Here is a 13,637-nt window from a genome sequence, read left to right on the forward strand (position 1 = left end):
TGTGCAGCCATGTCAAGTGGGCCAGTGTGTGGACGGTAGGACACTTGAGTTAACAGAGATCACAAGTTCAGAAAAGTGTCCTGCAGGAATAAAGGGGGAAATAGGTGTGGCTCCACATCTTCTAACCCCCTGAGGCCAGCGACTTCCAGCCACCTGTCAGGTCCAGCTCCACTAACTTTGCCTCTTAAGGGGACCCAGAGTGTGAATGTGAGAACATCAGTCACTGTCCCAGGCGCATTTGGAACTATCTGGAGGTCATTTCTTCCCCAAGTTCCAGACTTTTTTTTACACAACATATTTGTTTGTATGTGGTGCTGAGGATCGAACCCGGCCGCACGCATGCCAGACAAGCACTACCGCTTGAGCCACATCCCCAGCCCAGATTTTGTTCTTAAAAATGAACTAGGAGCAGCCTTTTTGTTTGTTTGTTTAAACCCTAGAACAGATCTCTACTGAAGTGCTTCCTTACAGAGGAGCCCAGCTCCTGACTGAGAATTGAGCCCAAGGCTCTAGCGATGCAAGCTCTCTACCACCAAACAGCACCCTCAGCCCCTGTAAAGGATTTAAAAAAAATTTTTTTTTAAATTGATTTGTTTTTTAAAAAATGAATGACAGCAGAATGCATTACAATTCTTATTGTAATTCTTATTGTACACAGTACAATTTTTCATATCTCTGGCTATATATAAAGTATGTTGACACCAATTGTGTCTTCACACATGTACTTTGGATAATGATGCCTATCACATTCCACCATCTGTAAAGGACTTTTTTGAGCTAATTTGATGTCCCCCATCCCGTGGGCTCCACACCCAGCTTAGAATTAAGGACTGCCCAGTTCTCTGGTTTCGCTGGGAGAGTCAGGAAGCCCAAAGTAGGGAAGGGACTTTCTTCTTCCCATCTAGCCTTCTGGTGTCTCATCTGAAAAATGAGTTTTTCTAGTCTCTCTAGAGCGGAGGCTCCACACGAAGTCAACTTGAGCCGGTGCTGGTAGGTGAGGCCCCAGTCCTCCCATGCCCGCCCCCTCCCCGCCCACTGCACCACCCCCTCCCGCCCCGTGCTCTGCCCTCCTGCGCCCGCCCCGCCCACTGCCCCGCCCACTCAGCGCCCCGCCCTCCTGCAGCTCTGCCCCGCCCACTGCACCACCCCTCCCGCCCCTGCCCGGTCCCCTCCCGCCCCCTCCCCGCCCACCTGCACTACTCCCTCCCGCCCCCTGCTTTGCCCTCCTTCGCCCCTTCCCACCCCCTTTCACCCCGCACTCCGCCTTCCCGCCCCTGCCCCGCCCCTCCCGCCCCTCGCCCTGTCCCTTCTCGCCCCCTGCTCCTCCCTCTCCCGCGATCTGCTGGGTCCTCCCGCAGTGTCCCGGAGCCTTCCAGTCCCACGTTAGAATCCGGAGCCTACCCTCCTGCCAGGAGGCCCGAGCCCTGCTCGCTCAGAGACGCGCGCGCCGTGGGGAGCCCGGAAGGCCTGACGCGACTTGAGTCCACTGGTAACCGCGCCGCCCCCGCGTCGCCGCGCCCTCCGCTGCCTCTCGGGCCACCTTCTGGCTCTCAGATAGCCCTGCTTCCAGGGCCGCGCTGGCCTCCGCGCCAGGGCTGGCCTCTTCCTGGCGCGCGGCAGCCCGGAGGGGGAGGCTTCCCGTGCTCTGCGCTTCCTGCGGGGTTTGGCAGCTCTTGATGAGCTCGGAACTGGGAAGATGGCGTGGGCAGATGCTGGGAGCGGGCCTCAAGCCTCCTGAGAGTCGCCTCCTGGGCCCAGACCCTGCCTTGGGCCCCACCTCTCCACCTCCCCACCTCCCGCCCGAGGGGCCTCTGCCCCCAGCACTGAGCGTCCCGCTGCCCCACCGCTTCCTTTGCAGTCTCTTCCCAAGAGCGCGTCCTCAGTTGTACCCCTATCCCGACCCAACCTTCAGCGCTCCGAGGGACCTTACCAGTTACCCAGGTTATTTCAGCGTTTTCCTGTTTTCAATCTGGAATAAGATCCAAGGGAGTCACAGGGAAAATTGTTACAGTAATACACTCCAGCGGCCACTTCGCCCAGCTCCTCAGCTGTCAGTCCCAGAACAGTGCTGGATGTTCTTCTTCGGCTAGTGACCCTGGTGGCAGCTGGCTCTATCTCTGCACTTCTCCATTACCTTGGACCCTATGGTGTGTGCTTCTCTATAGCGTTTCCCTGTTGTCCTGGGAATGCTGCCCCTGAGGTCCTTGGACAGAACCGGGACAGTTCTTGCCCAAGGAGCTGGACCTGTAATCACCCACAGGTGTAGAGTCCAGTCGGCCTCTTTCCTTTGATCCTGGACAGGCTGTCTGCCTCCTCTGGCCTGTCCAGTGGGGAGCAGAGCAGACCCCAGTCCCCCAGCAGCTGGGTGCTTTTCCATCCGGGGAAGGGCATCCAGAGAACATAGTCTTCTGCTGCTCCTGTAACCCTCCCTCCTTCCAACCCTCCCCCATCCTCTAGCATTCTCTCTACTCTGGTCCTATGGAATGACCTGGTGAAGCCTTCCTGTTAGTTACTCCAGGGACTGGGGCAGCTTGTTGGCCCTGACCCTTGCCACAGAATTTCAGAAACTCTTGTCTTATTGAAGGCATTTCTGCCTTTGCTTCCTGACTCTGTTCCTGTCTTCCAAGGCACTTTGCCTGCTTTGCTGAGCCATCTTAGGTGGCTTTGGAGTTGCCTCGATTTCATGTCTTTGACCTGGACTTCTGTGTAGGGCAACCCTATGTCCCTGGTTGCCCGAGAGGGTCTTCGCTTATACCCATTGTCCCAGCACAAAAACCTCTGTCCCTTTCACTTTCAAAAGATCTGTGGGTTCAATGATGGAGCCCATAAACCACATGACTCAGGTGCCAGCAGAGGAGTGGGGCACAGCCCATGCAGAGCAGGTGTCAGAAACACATAGTGTTCGAGGCCTGTCCTTCTCTGTCAGTGTTAGCCACACCCTCCAAGAGACAAGAAACTTTGCCCCAGGGGGCAGAGTCCCTTCCATTCCTTGCAGCACAGAACAATCTAAGTGGTACCAAGAACTGCTCAGTCAAATTCATCCAGAACCCCTAAACTCACTGCTGTGGTCTTCCCACACCATGAGCCCCTGCCAGCTAGCCAGGGCCCCTGAGCATGTCAGTACTACAACCAGTATTCTAGGACCAGGCCAAGAGGTCAGCACCAGTCATCAACTAGGTGACCAGCTGTGCCAGTCTGTGGGGAGCCACTCTGAGTGACCACACCTTCCAGTCCTGAAACAGGAGGCTCTGACCAATCACCACATTTCGTGGTGACTTGGGCATTATCCCACTTGGATAGCAAGACCAGTCTTCTGAGTAGGCCAACCCCTGGGGCTGAACTACACTCACCTGTTCTTTTGTAATCCTACCCCTTTGCCCTGTTGGGGATAGAATGTTCTGTGGAAACTCCCTTTGTGTGTCCCCTTCTCTTGCTCTCCCTTTGGTGTGGCCTTCCTAGGTGTCAGTCAACCTGCTGACAGCAGACATCACAAAGCTAGACTCCACCCCCTGAAACCTGACCCCTTGCCTCATTTGAATGGACCCCCTAAGGTCAGAGGAGCCATCACAGGACCCAAAGGAAAAGGTCTCTCTGTCTCTATTGATTATTTTGTGCAGCCCAGTTCCCCTGGAGTGATCCTGAGTGTTTGAGTCATGAGAAATGCGACACCACTCTGCTTGGGATTGAGGGTTTTCTGGAAAGTGAGACTTCCAGGTTTAAAACCAGGTGGGTCCCAGGCCAAGTGTGATGAGCAGCTGCCTGTTGTCCATCCTGGCTGCAGGGGGGCTCCCTCCAGGAGCCGTGTGATTAAAGAGCCTAATGTATTGATCCCGTGGGCTCCAGGCATGTAAATTTTTTTAAAGCTCCTTAATTGATCCTGGAGAAGGACCAGGGTTGAGATCCACTAGGTCAAATGCAGCATCTCTAAATAGCTTTGGAAGGTGGAGGTTTCTGAGCAGAAGCAGACCTACTTGTTCTTCCCGAGGGGGCTATAAAAATGGCAGTTGCCTCTATTGCTGTCCCTGGCCCCACTCCAAGGCTGGCCTTTCCACGGTGACTGGGCTTCCTTCTTTTCCAGTTTGCTTCCCTACCTCCTCACCGAGGTAGCAGTCTGTGAAATGCATCCCTTTGGAGGGGTCATGACTCGGCCTGTGACAGGTGAAGCTGGCGGGGGACTCAGGAAGGCTCCTGTCTCCAGTCTGGGCTGCAGCCTGGCACGTGGTGGTTCATGGGCCAGCTGGAGGGGCTGGGTGCTGCGCCTCGCCTGTGGGGTGCTGAGTGCTGGAGGACCAGGTGCCACCGTGGTGTCTCCTCTGCAGCCCCCAGGATCATGTGGTATATCAGCACCCGGGGGCTGGCCCCACGGGTTGACTTTGAAGGAGCCCTCTTCTCTGGCTATGCGCCTGATGGTGGCCTCTACGTGCCCGAGGAGCTCCCACAGCTGGATGGAGAGACCCTGCGGCAGTGGCGCTCACTCTCCTATCCTGGCCTGGTGAAGGAGCTGTGCTCGCTCTTCATTGGTCCTGAGCTCATTCCAAGGGACGACTTGAATGGTGAGCACCCTACCCCAGCTCTGCCCACCAAGAGCTGAGAATCCACCACCCACCTGCCAGAAAGCCTCTGGGCACATTTCCCAGACTTCAAAGTGCTTGAGAGCCTGGGGAGCTGGAGAAGAGGTGACATGCTCCCCCACGGTGCGCCCACCTTTGCAGGTCTGATCGACCGTGCCTTCAGCAGATTCCGCCACAAGGACGTGGTCCACCTGTGCAGGCTGGTGCAGGGGCTGAATGTCCTGGAACTCTGGCATGGGGTCACACGTGCCTTCAAGGACCTGTCCCTGAGCTGCACAGCGCAGTTCCTGCAGTACTTCCTAGAGAAGAGGGAGAAGCACATCACCGTGGTTGTAGGTGCATGTCCTGGGTGTGAGGGGTGTAGCCTGAGTGTCCCCAATGTGCACTGTCCACCTGCAGGGTGCCCTCCACTGGCTCCTCTGGAGCAAGGTCCATAACCCTTTTCTGTGCCATGGACCCCTTAGGGTCTGGTAGAGGCTGAGGATGCTTCTCAGGAAAGTATCTTTAAATACACAGAACACTTCAGGTGTGTGGTTTCTCGCTGTCCGAGGTCCTGAGCTTCCTCCACGGTCTACAGACTGGGGCTAAGTGCGGAATTCCTGTCCAGCAAGGGTTGGAGAGTGGTCGTTGCTGCATTTGGCAGCCATGCTCCAAGGGCCACTTCTTCCCATTCCCCTGTTTTAAAGAGAGGGGCCGCCCTTCTTGTCATCCAGGCACATCTGGGGACACTGGGAGTGCTGCCATTGAGAGTGTTCTAGAGGCTAAGAATGTGGACATCATCGTTCTGCTGCCCAAAGGCCACTGCTCGAGGATTCAGGAGCTCCAGATGACAACGGTGCTGAGGGAGAACGTCCATGTGTTTGAAGGTGGGTGCTGTGCAGAGGCTAGGGCAGCGTCCTTCCTTCTCTTCTTTCTCTCCCCTTTCCTGCCCTCAGTGGTCATATTTTGAGGTTGGAGCTCTGCCTTGGTTTATCTCTGGGGAGGCTCCTGGCTGCTCACTCTCCTAAATTGACAGACGAGTGACCACACCAGGAACCCCCAGGAACAGCACCGTGTAGGAAGCGCAGGCTCAAACCGCCCCCCCCCCCAGAAAACACCACTGCTGTGCTGGCTCAGCCCACTGCGTCGTGTGTAGAAGGCCATGCAGCGACTGGACTCCTGTCCTCGGGCCCTGAAGTTCAGAGGGCAGCAATGAGTTGGATAGCTAAGGGTACGGATCACTGCATGTTGGAGTTCACGCCCTCCCTGCTGGCAGAGGCAACACAGCTGACCTGGCTTAGCAGATCCCAGTACTCAGGACAGATGGCTGCCCATCACTAGTTACCTACAGCTAGCCACACAAGAAGGCCACCTCCTGAGGATATAGCACTGTCGCAGCTGGAGAGAGGAGAGAACCGTGTGTTTTCAAGTTAGACTGTCGGTTCTGAACACGTCTGATGACTGCAGAGCCTGAGAGTGGAGAGGATGGGAGACTGGGTGGGGCCGTACCTGGTCTTTCTCTCCCTCACACCCAGCTCATACTGGGGTACCCCCAGGTGGGAGCAGGGAGATGAGCAGCAGGGGTCGTGGTTGGGGTTTTGTATACCAAGACTTTGGGCACGTTGCTTCTTCACCTGAGGCGTCAGCAGCAGCACTGGAGTAACAGAGCGTTCCTTCTACAGCGGTGGGTTCCCAGTGTGGCCCTCGAGGCTGCTGGCTCCTGGTGTGGCCCTCAAGGCTGTTCTCATGTAACACCAGCTTTGTGGAGCAGACTCCCCTGGGGAGGAGCCTGCATGTCCTTCCCCTGTCCATTCCAGAGCAAACAAAAAGCCCCTGCTCTTTTACTGAGCAAGTGCAGGCACGCCCCAGTGTGCAGTCCCCAGGTTAGCTGACGCGGTGTTGGCAGACCTTCCACCTCAGCCTTGGTAGTTGTCCATGTTTGGCTACATTTTTACTGTAGTCACCACAGGACTTTAATACCCAGGATTCAGGCAGCAGAGGTCCTGGTCACCTTCAGCCTTGCAAGCTGTGGGTTTAGGATGCCTTCCCTGGCAGCCTCTGTGCCCCTGTCCTGCCACCTACTCCTTTCTTTTCTGTACACAGGCATCTGAGGGCTTTCAGCTCTGGGCCGGGTGGGAGCGTGTCCTCCACCAGTGGCTGTAGGTGGGGCCGTGGGAAGTAGTGGCAGCCATATGTGGACAGTAGTGCAGCATGTTGTATACCTCAGTTGGGGGTGGATTTGTATGTATGTGTGCTGAGTTTCTAGAAACAAGGCAGCAGACTTGGGAGAAAGTTTTGTTTACGGGCAGTGTGTTGGCCTCCTCCCTCCCTCCCTTCCTGGAACCTGCTGGCTGGACTGTGGGGGGTGGGGGGGCTGCGTCCTTTCAAAAACGGTGGCAAATGTGTGTTTTCCTGTAGACCAGTGGTCTCAGGGGAGGGAGAGTGGACAACAGGACTGTCCAGTGTGGACACTGATTCAGCTCACAGGCTTGTTGATTTCCACGTAAGTGTGCAATTTTTAAGCACAGAATAATCAGCAAGCACTAGATATTTACTGATTATATTATTTGGGGTGCTTTTGGCTGAGAGTGACAGATAATCCAGTTTAGATCAGCTGAAACAAGAATAATTTCCTCCTCCTGTGACTGGGTGTCCAGAGGTGGGCTGGGCTCGGTCTTGGGCCCTTCAGGAACCCAAGCTCTTCCTCTTCTGCTCTGCCTTCCCCAGTCCTGAGCTCTCGTGGTCCTGTGCAGTGACTTGTGGTTGCCAGGACTCCTCACAAGTGACAAATTCTTCCCACAACTGCAGCAGACATCCCTCATCTCTCATTGCCCACTTCTGAGCTGGACCCTGACTCCACGGAAGGCCAGGCTCCAACAGCTTGGTCCTGGCCAAGGACTGGGACTGCCGTGTTTAGCGAGGCTGACTGGGGCTCACGCCCAGTCCCCAGCCTCAGAACTGCTGCCAGTGGCGAGGGGAGAACGGCTCACGACCCTGAAGCCTGTGCTGCTGTTTCCCCAGTAAATCCACCCCTCCCCTCCCACTGTGGGTCCAGTGCAGAAATGGACCCTGGCATCAGCTGAGAATTGGTGCTGGTGCACTGCTAGTCCAGCTGGATAGGGGAGTGTGCGTCCAGCTAATGGGCAGCCAGCTGCTAAGTCTGCCCAGTAATGTGCCCATGAAGGCCGATGATCCACTCTGCTGCAGGGAAGGGGGGTCGGCCACACGAGCTCACCTGACGGTAGGCGCGGGGAGCAGGGCACCTACATGTGAGCTGAGTGACGGCAGGTCACGGGTGCCGTGGCCAGCCCAGCCCCAGAGAGCTGTGGGGCAGAGGGCCAGCCCCTCACTGTCCCCCAGGGAGCAATCCTCCCGCGGGGGACAAGAGTGGGGAGTGGGCCTGGAGTGCAGGGAGGGTCCTCCCCCATCCTGAGGTTGGCCCTGAGTCTTATCTCCTGTGGCAGTGGGAATGCTGGAAGGAGTTCTGGTGTTGCGTTCTGGTCTCTTGAGTGAGTGGATTTCAGGAATAGAACAGAAGATGCTGTTTCTCTCCTGGGTCTTCATGTCAAGGCTAAGCCCCATGAAGGTCAAGAACTGAGCTGAGCAAAGGTGACCTAAGGAGGTCCGGGGCTTCCTCAGCTCCTGAGCGCCTGCCTCTCCTGCAGTGGAAGGGAACAGTGACCAGCTGGACGTGCCCATCAAGGCCGTGTTTGCCGACCTGCCTTTTGTGGAGAAGCACAACCTGATGAGCCTGAATTCTGTCAACTGGTCACGGGTCCTTGTGCAGATGGCCCACTACTTCTTCGCCTACTTCCGCTGTGCGCCCTCCTTGGATGGGTGTCCCCTGCCCACCGTGGAGGTGGTGGTACCAACAGGGGCTGCTGGGAACCTTGCAGGTAAGGAGGCTTCTTGTGCAGATGGGCTTTCAGAGGAGCCTCCATGGCCCCGCCTTCAGGAGCTGTGGCTGGGAAGGCACGGGAGGGAGGAGGTCTCCTCTCAGCCCAAGTGCCCCTCCCCTGCGCCGCCTTCCTGGGGACAGTGTGGGCTTGCTGTGGAGGGAGGGTGAGGGCCCATTCCTGGGCTCCAGAGCCTGACCCAGTGTACTCAGCAGGGTGTGGAGATGCGAGGCCAAGGGTCAGCTGCCCAGCACGTGGCAGCACCCTCCCCCAGAAGTGGTGGCCTTGCTCCAGCAGAGCCAGCTGCTGCTGAGGCAGCAAGCAGCTCCGTGGCACAGCATGTCCCTGCTGCTGGGCACACAGCCCAGGTGCCATGGGAGGATCTCCCTGCTGTTGGGCACATAGCCCAGGTGCCCAGGAAGATGCCCCCACTGCTGGGCACCAGACTAGGTGCCCAGGAGGATGTCCCCACTGCTAGGCATAGAGCCTAGGTGCCCAGGAGGATGTCCTCGCTGCTGGGCACACAGACCAGGTGCACAGAGGCAGCCTGTGGACCTAGGATGGCTCCGTTCTGCCCAGTACCAGTGGCATGGGCGTGGGGTGGTCCCTGGGTTCAGGGGTTGGAACGCCTATCGTCTCTGAGGACTCCTGTGAGTAGCAGGTGAGATCCGTGTGCCCTGGAACCTTGTAAGGGGAAGTGCTGCCCAACCGGGTGGCGTCTCAGTCCACTGTGCGCACGGGGTGTTGCTCAGGATGCTCATAGCCCTTTTATAAAATGGTGTAGTGTTTACACATAGCCTGAGCACACCCTCCTGAAGACGTAGGTCTCCTCTAGATGACGACTGATGACATCTAATACAGTATATGCAATGCCGTGTAGCCGAGCACAGAGGCGCACATCTGTAGGCAGGAGGATTCCAAGTTCAAAGCCAGCCTCAGCAATTTAGTGAGGCTCTAAGCAACTCAGTGAGACCCTACCCTTGAATTAAAAAAATAAGTAAATAAAATGTGCTGGGGCTGGGGCTCAGTGGTTAAATGTCCCTGGGTTCAATCCCTGGTACAAAACAAACAAACAAACAAACAAAAAAAAACTGTGTAAATAGTTTAGGGAATAATCATAAGAAAAAGTCTCCACATCTTTGGTGCAGTTGCAGTTTGGGAGGGGTACTGGGGATTGAACTCAGGGGCACTCAACCACTGAGCCACATCCCCAGCCCGATTTTGTATTTTATTTAGAGACAGGGTCTCATTGAGTTGCTTAGCACTTCACCATTGCTGATGCTGGCTTTGAACTCATGATCCTCTGGCCTCAGCCTCCCCAGCTGCTGGGATTATAGGCATGTGCCACTGTGCCTGGCTCAGATGCAGTTTTTCAAAAATACTTTTGACGGTGTTTGAGTCTGCAGATGTGGAGTCCTCAGATGCAGGTGCTGACCAGAGTACTGCTGTTTCTGTAACTGTGTGTGGCCTTGCTTCTGAGGCCCCCGGTGATTTAGGTGGGACCTAGAAGCCTCTCTGTGGCCAGGAAGCGTGGCTTCCTCCACCAAAAGCAGAGAGTACGGTGGGTGGTGACCAGGAGGGTCAGCGGCCTCAGGGCCAGGGCCTCCTGCCCTCTCACGGCCCTCCAGGCAGCGATGCACAGATGGGAAGGCCGTGACCAGTGCCACCCTCCTGTGAGTTCTGTGCTGGGTGCCGTGGTCACCCTGAGGGCAGAGCACACAGGCATGAGAGCTGAGGGTGCTCCTAGGTGCCTGCTCTGCCAGCCACCGTGGGGCCCCTTTGCTTTTCCTCCTCCTTGTTCAGGGCATTCACCGGGATCAAGTGAAACAGGACTGAGAGTGCTCTGCGGGGTTGGGCGCGGTGCTGGGTGCTGGGTTGTCAGGTCCCAGATGTAGCACACCCTCCCCAACCTGCCCCACGTCTGGGCAGGGGATGCTTTGGTTGCTCTGTGCAAATAGGAACTGCTATGGTTGGACAGAGGTTGACAGCTTCCACACTGTGTGGCCACCCTCTCCCCCACAGGCTTATCCCAGAAGTGCCACCCAAAGCCACTGATCCTAGGACACATATACGCCCTGGACTTAGACGGCACATTTTGTACCTAGACTCTGCCACTGAGCAGGCCCCAGACAGGTCATTTTGACCTGTTTCTTGGGACTTTCCTTTTCTCTCCTGAGAATGAGTGGCCTCTGTGTCTGGTAGGTGGCCAGTGTGTGGGTCAGCCTCACAGAGAACAGGGCATGGCAATGTCCTCTCCAGCTGTATCTTTGTTGTTGTATGATCAGTGTCATGTGCATGCATCTGAAGTGTGCACGTTAGTACACACAGAGCTGCGTGACCAGCACACCCTAGAAAGAAACCCTGTCCCCGTTAGCGGTCACCCACTTTCCTCTCGAGCCATTTCTCCCTCCACCCTAGGTGGCCGCAGTCCCTTTGTTGATTCTCTGTTCTAGACATTTTATAGAGTAACATCAGGCAGCAGTGTCATTTCTGCTTCTGTCACTTGGCAGGATGGTTTCCAGGCTGCAGGGGGCACTGTGCGGCCATGTTTTGTTTATCCGCTTTCCAGCTGATGGGCTTTTGGGTTATTTTAACTTTTTGGATATCATTAATACCGCTCCTGGGAACGTTTGTGTGAGGTGTCTGTGTCAACCTCCATTTTTATTTCTCTTGCATGTGTGACTGGGTGCAGTGGCTGGGTCCTGTGGACCTTCTGAGAGACTTCTAGACTGTTTTCCAAACAACATCCTACGTACCCACCAGCAGTGTGGGAATGTTCCAGTTTCCCACATCCTCCAGCGCTTTCTACCATCTGCCCTTTTGATTCTAGTCGTCCTAGTGGGTTTGCAGTGGGTCTCGCTGTGGTTTGAGTTGGTATTTACCTATTTCCATGAGGATGTTGGAGTTTTTTCACGTGCACTGGTCATTAGTGTATCTTCTCTGGAAAGTCTCTATTCAGATCATTCGCCTGTTCTTGAATTGAGTTGTTTGTACTTTTGGTTTAGTTGTAAGAATTTCTTATATTTTCTGGATATAAGTCCCTAATCAGATATGTGATTTGCAAATATTTTCCCTGTTCCATGAGTTTTCACATTGACAGTGTCCTTTGAACCACAAAATATTTAAGAAGCGTTAAGAATTTCTCGATTTGGGTGAAGCCCAAGTTTTTAAAAAGTTTGTTTTTGTTTCTAAAAACTTGCTCTCTGTCTTACTTCAAGCTGGGTGCACTGCTCAGAAGATGGGCCTGCCCATCCGCCTGGTGGCCGTGGTGAACCACAATGACATCATCCACAGGGCCATCCGGCAGGGGGACTTTTCTCTGTCTGAGGCCGTCAGACCGTCCTTGGCATCTGCAATGGACATTCAGGTGGGTGTGAGGTGGGGAGAGCGGGTCCTGCCCAGGCATTGGCTGGTGGGGCTGCTGGAGTGGATGGCTGGCCTGGCCTTGGACCCTGACCTCTGCCCAGATGCCCTACAACATGGAGAGGATCTTCTGGCTGCTCTCTGGCTCCAACAGCCAGGTGACAAGAGCCCTCATGGAGCAGTTTGAGAGGACCCAAAGTGTGCAGCTACCTAAGGAACTGCATAGCAAGGTCAGTCCCCACACCACGGAGAGGAGAGGGCACAGCCATGCATGCCACTGATGTGGGGTTGGGAAATTGGGTTCGGGAAATTGGGGTCTTTCATTCAGCTTTTTCACACTGTGACCAGAAGACCTGATGAGAACGATTTTAGGGAGGGAAAGTTCCCTTGGGAGCTCATGGTTTCAGAGGTCTCAGTCCACAGGCAGCTGGCTGCACTCCTAGGGCTCAGGTGGGGCTGAACATCATGGTGGAAGAGTGTGGCCGAAGGAAGCGGCTCACGTGGTGATCAGGAGGCAGAGACTCCACTGTCCAGATACAAAGGTGTACCAAAGCCACGCCCAGTGCCCCCTCCTCCAGCCACACCCTCCACTCAGTCACCACTGAGTTCATCCCACTGGGGTTAATTCGCTGGGTCACGATTGTCACCACCAGTGAACCTCCTCGCACTGTCTCACACCTGAGCTTTTGGGGGACACCTCACATCCAAACTGTCATGTGGGGCAAGGGAAGGGGACGCTGATTTTTCGACGGCCTGCTGTGAGTTGTGGGTTGACTTACTGATCAGATGGGCAGTAGAAGACTGGGCTGGAGCCAGGCAGGGTCCACCTCAAGCCAGCCTGGAGACACTGGCCAGTTTTCAAGACTCTGCCTCAATGACTCGAGACCCGGGCCTCATGTGCCCCATGGGATGCAGGTCAGCTGGTGCCTTGAGGCACTTGGTTGCTGCCTGACAGTGTGGAATGGACACAGCAAGGGTCATATTTTTATTTTCCAAGGCTGTAAATTCCCAAGAATAGGCACTGCTCCCTGTCTCTTTCCCTCTTAGAGAAGAAGAAACTTCCTTCACTGTAGGAATCCACTTGGAAAGGATCGCTTTTGTTTTAATGCAGCTTGGTGATGGTTCCTTGTCTTGTGTATAAGTACAGAATTTCTGAAGTCGGCTTGAGTTTTCCCTGAGTGTCCCTCAGGGCTATGCCTGCCTCCGGGGACCAGGCCTCGGCCTCATGGGCAGACAGAGCTACAGTCTGCCTTTTGGCTTGGTGTCCACTTCTCTCCCATATCCGAAGAGTCCTCACTAACTACCCAGGTCTTTCCGTTTTTTTCTGGTGCCCCTCACCTCTGGAATCATCCTCTGTCCCTCACCTCTGGAGCCCGCAGGCTCCCCTCAGCTCCCTCAGGGATCTCTCACAAAACCTTGTTCTGCAAGGTCAGCGTCCATTTTAAGGGTTGTTCTCAGAACTGGAGACGTTCTGTAGTCTGGGTAGTGTGACAGACCTGAGGGGCTCTTGTGTCTTTGGCTGCTTTAGATGAGCATTTGGTTCAGGAGTTGACATCTACCTCCCCTGCCCTCACGGAAACGAGATGCCCGTGAAGACAGAGGCTATGTCCCCTTTTTGCGTCTTCTCCCTGACTGTGTGGGCAGGAGACACTCCATTTGCTGGAATTGTGGCCACCACTCACCTAGTAGAGTGGTGGCTCTACTAGGAGCCAAGGACTGCACCCAGGGCTGGGCCCACAGAGACAAATACAACTGTTGGCCTGGGGGCGGGGGTGCCTCAGGCCTGGGTCCATTAAGCCCAGCCCAGGGAGGGAGGGAGGGAGAGGGA

The 13,637-nt window shown here is 55.5% G+C and overlaps 1 protein-coding gene across 5 annotated transcripts in view; it reads left to right on the forward strand.

Moving 5' to 3' along the window:
• Positions 1 to 1,325: 1,325 nt before the first annotated feature.
• The window catches only part of Thnsl2 (threonine synthase like 2), a 19,665-nt gene continuing 7,353 nt past the window's right edge, over positions 1,326 to 13,637 (forward strand). For 3 of the 5 annotated variants that reach the window (XR_007342188.1, XM_015506321.2, XM_048787816.1), the window contains exons 1-7: positions 1,326 to 1,489; positions 4,320 to 4,553; positions 4,713 to 4,907; positions 5,285 to 5,437; positions 8,216 to 8,446; positions 11,665 to 11,813; positions 11,914 to 12,039. Coding sequence is in view for 4 of the 5 variants with exons in the window: in XM_015506321.2 (XP_015361807.1) it covers positions 4,331 to 4,553; positions 4,713 to 4,907; positions 5,285 to 5,437; positions 8,216 to 8,446; positions 11,665 to 11,813; positions 11,914 to 12,039 (1,077 nt within the window). In the remaining variant the exon portion in view is untranslated. Of the gene's footprint in view, positions 1,490 to 1,935; positions 2,148 to 4,319; positions 4,554 to 4,712; positions 4,908 to 5,284; positions 5,438 to 8,215; positions 8,447 to 11,664; positions 11,814 to 11,913; positions 12,040 to 13,637 lie in introns of those variants that run through there. The other 2 variants (XM_015506323.2, XM_048787817.1) reach the window with 2 other exon arrangements.

This window comes from Marmota marmota, unplaced genomic scaffold (assembly GCF_001458135.2).
Source record: "Marmota marmota marmota unplaced genomic scaffold, marMar, whole genome shotgun sequence".
NCBI classification, from domain to species: domain Eukaryota; kingdom Metazoa; phylum Chordata; class Mammalia; order Rodentia; family Sciuridae; genus Marmota; species Marmota marmota.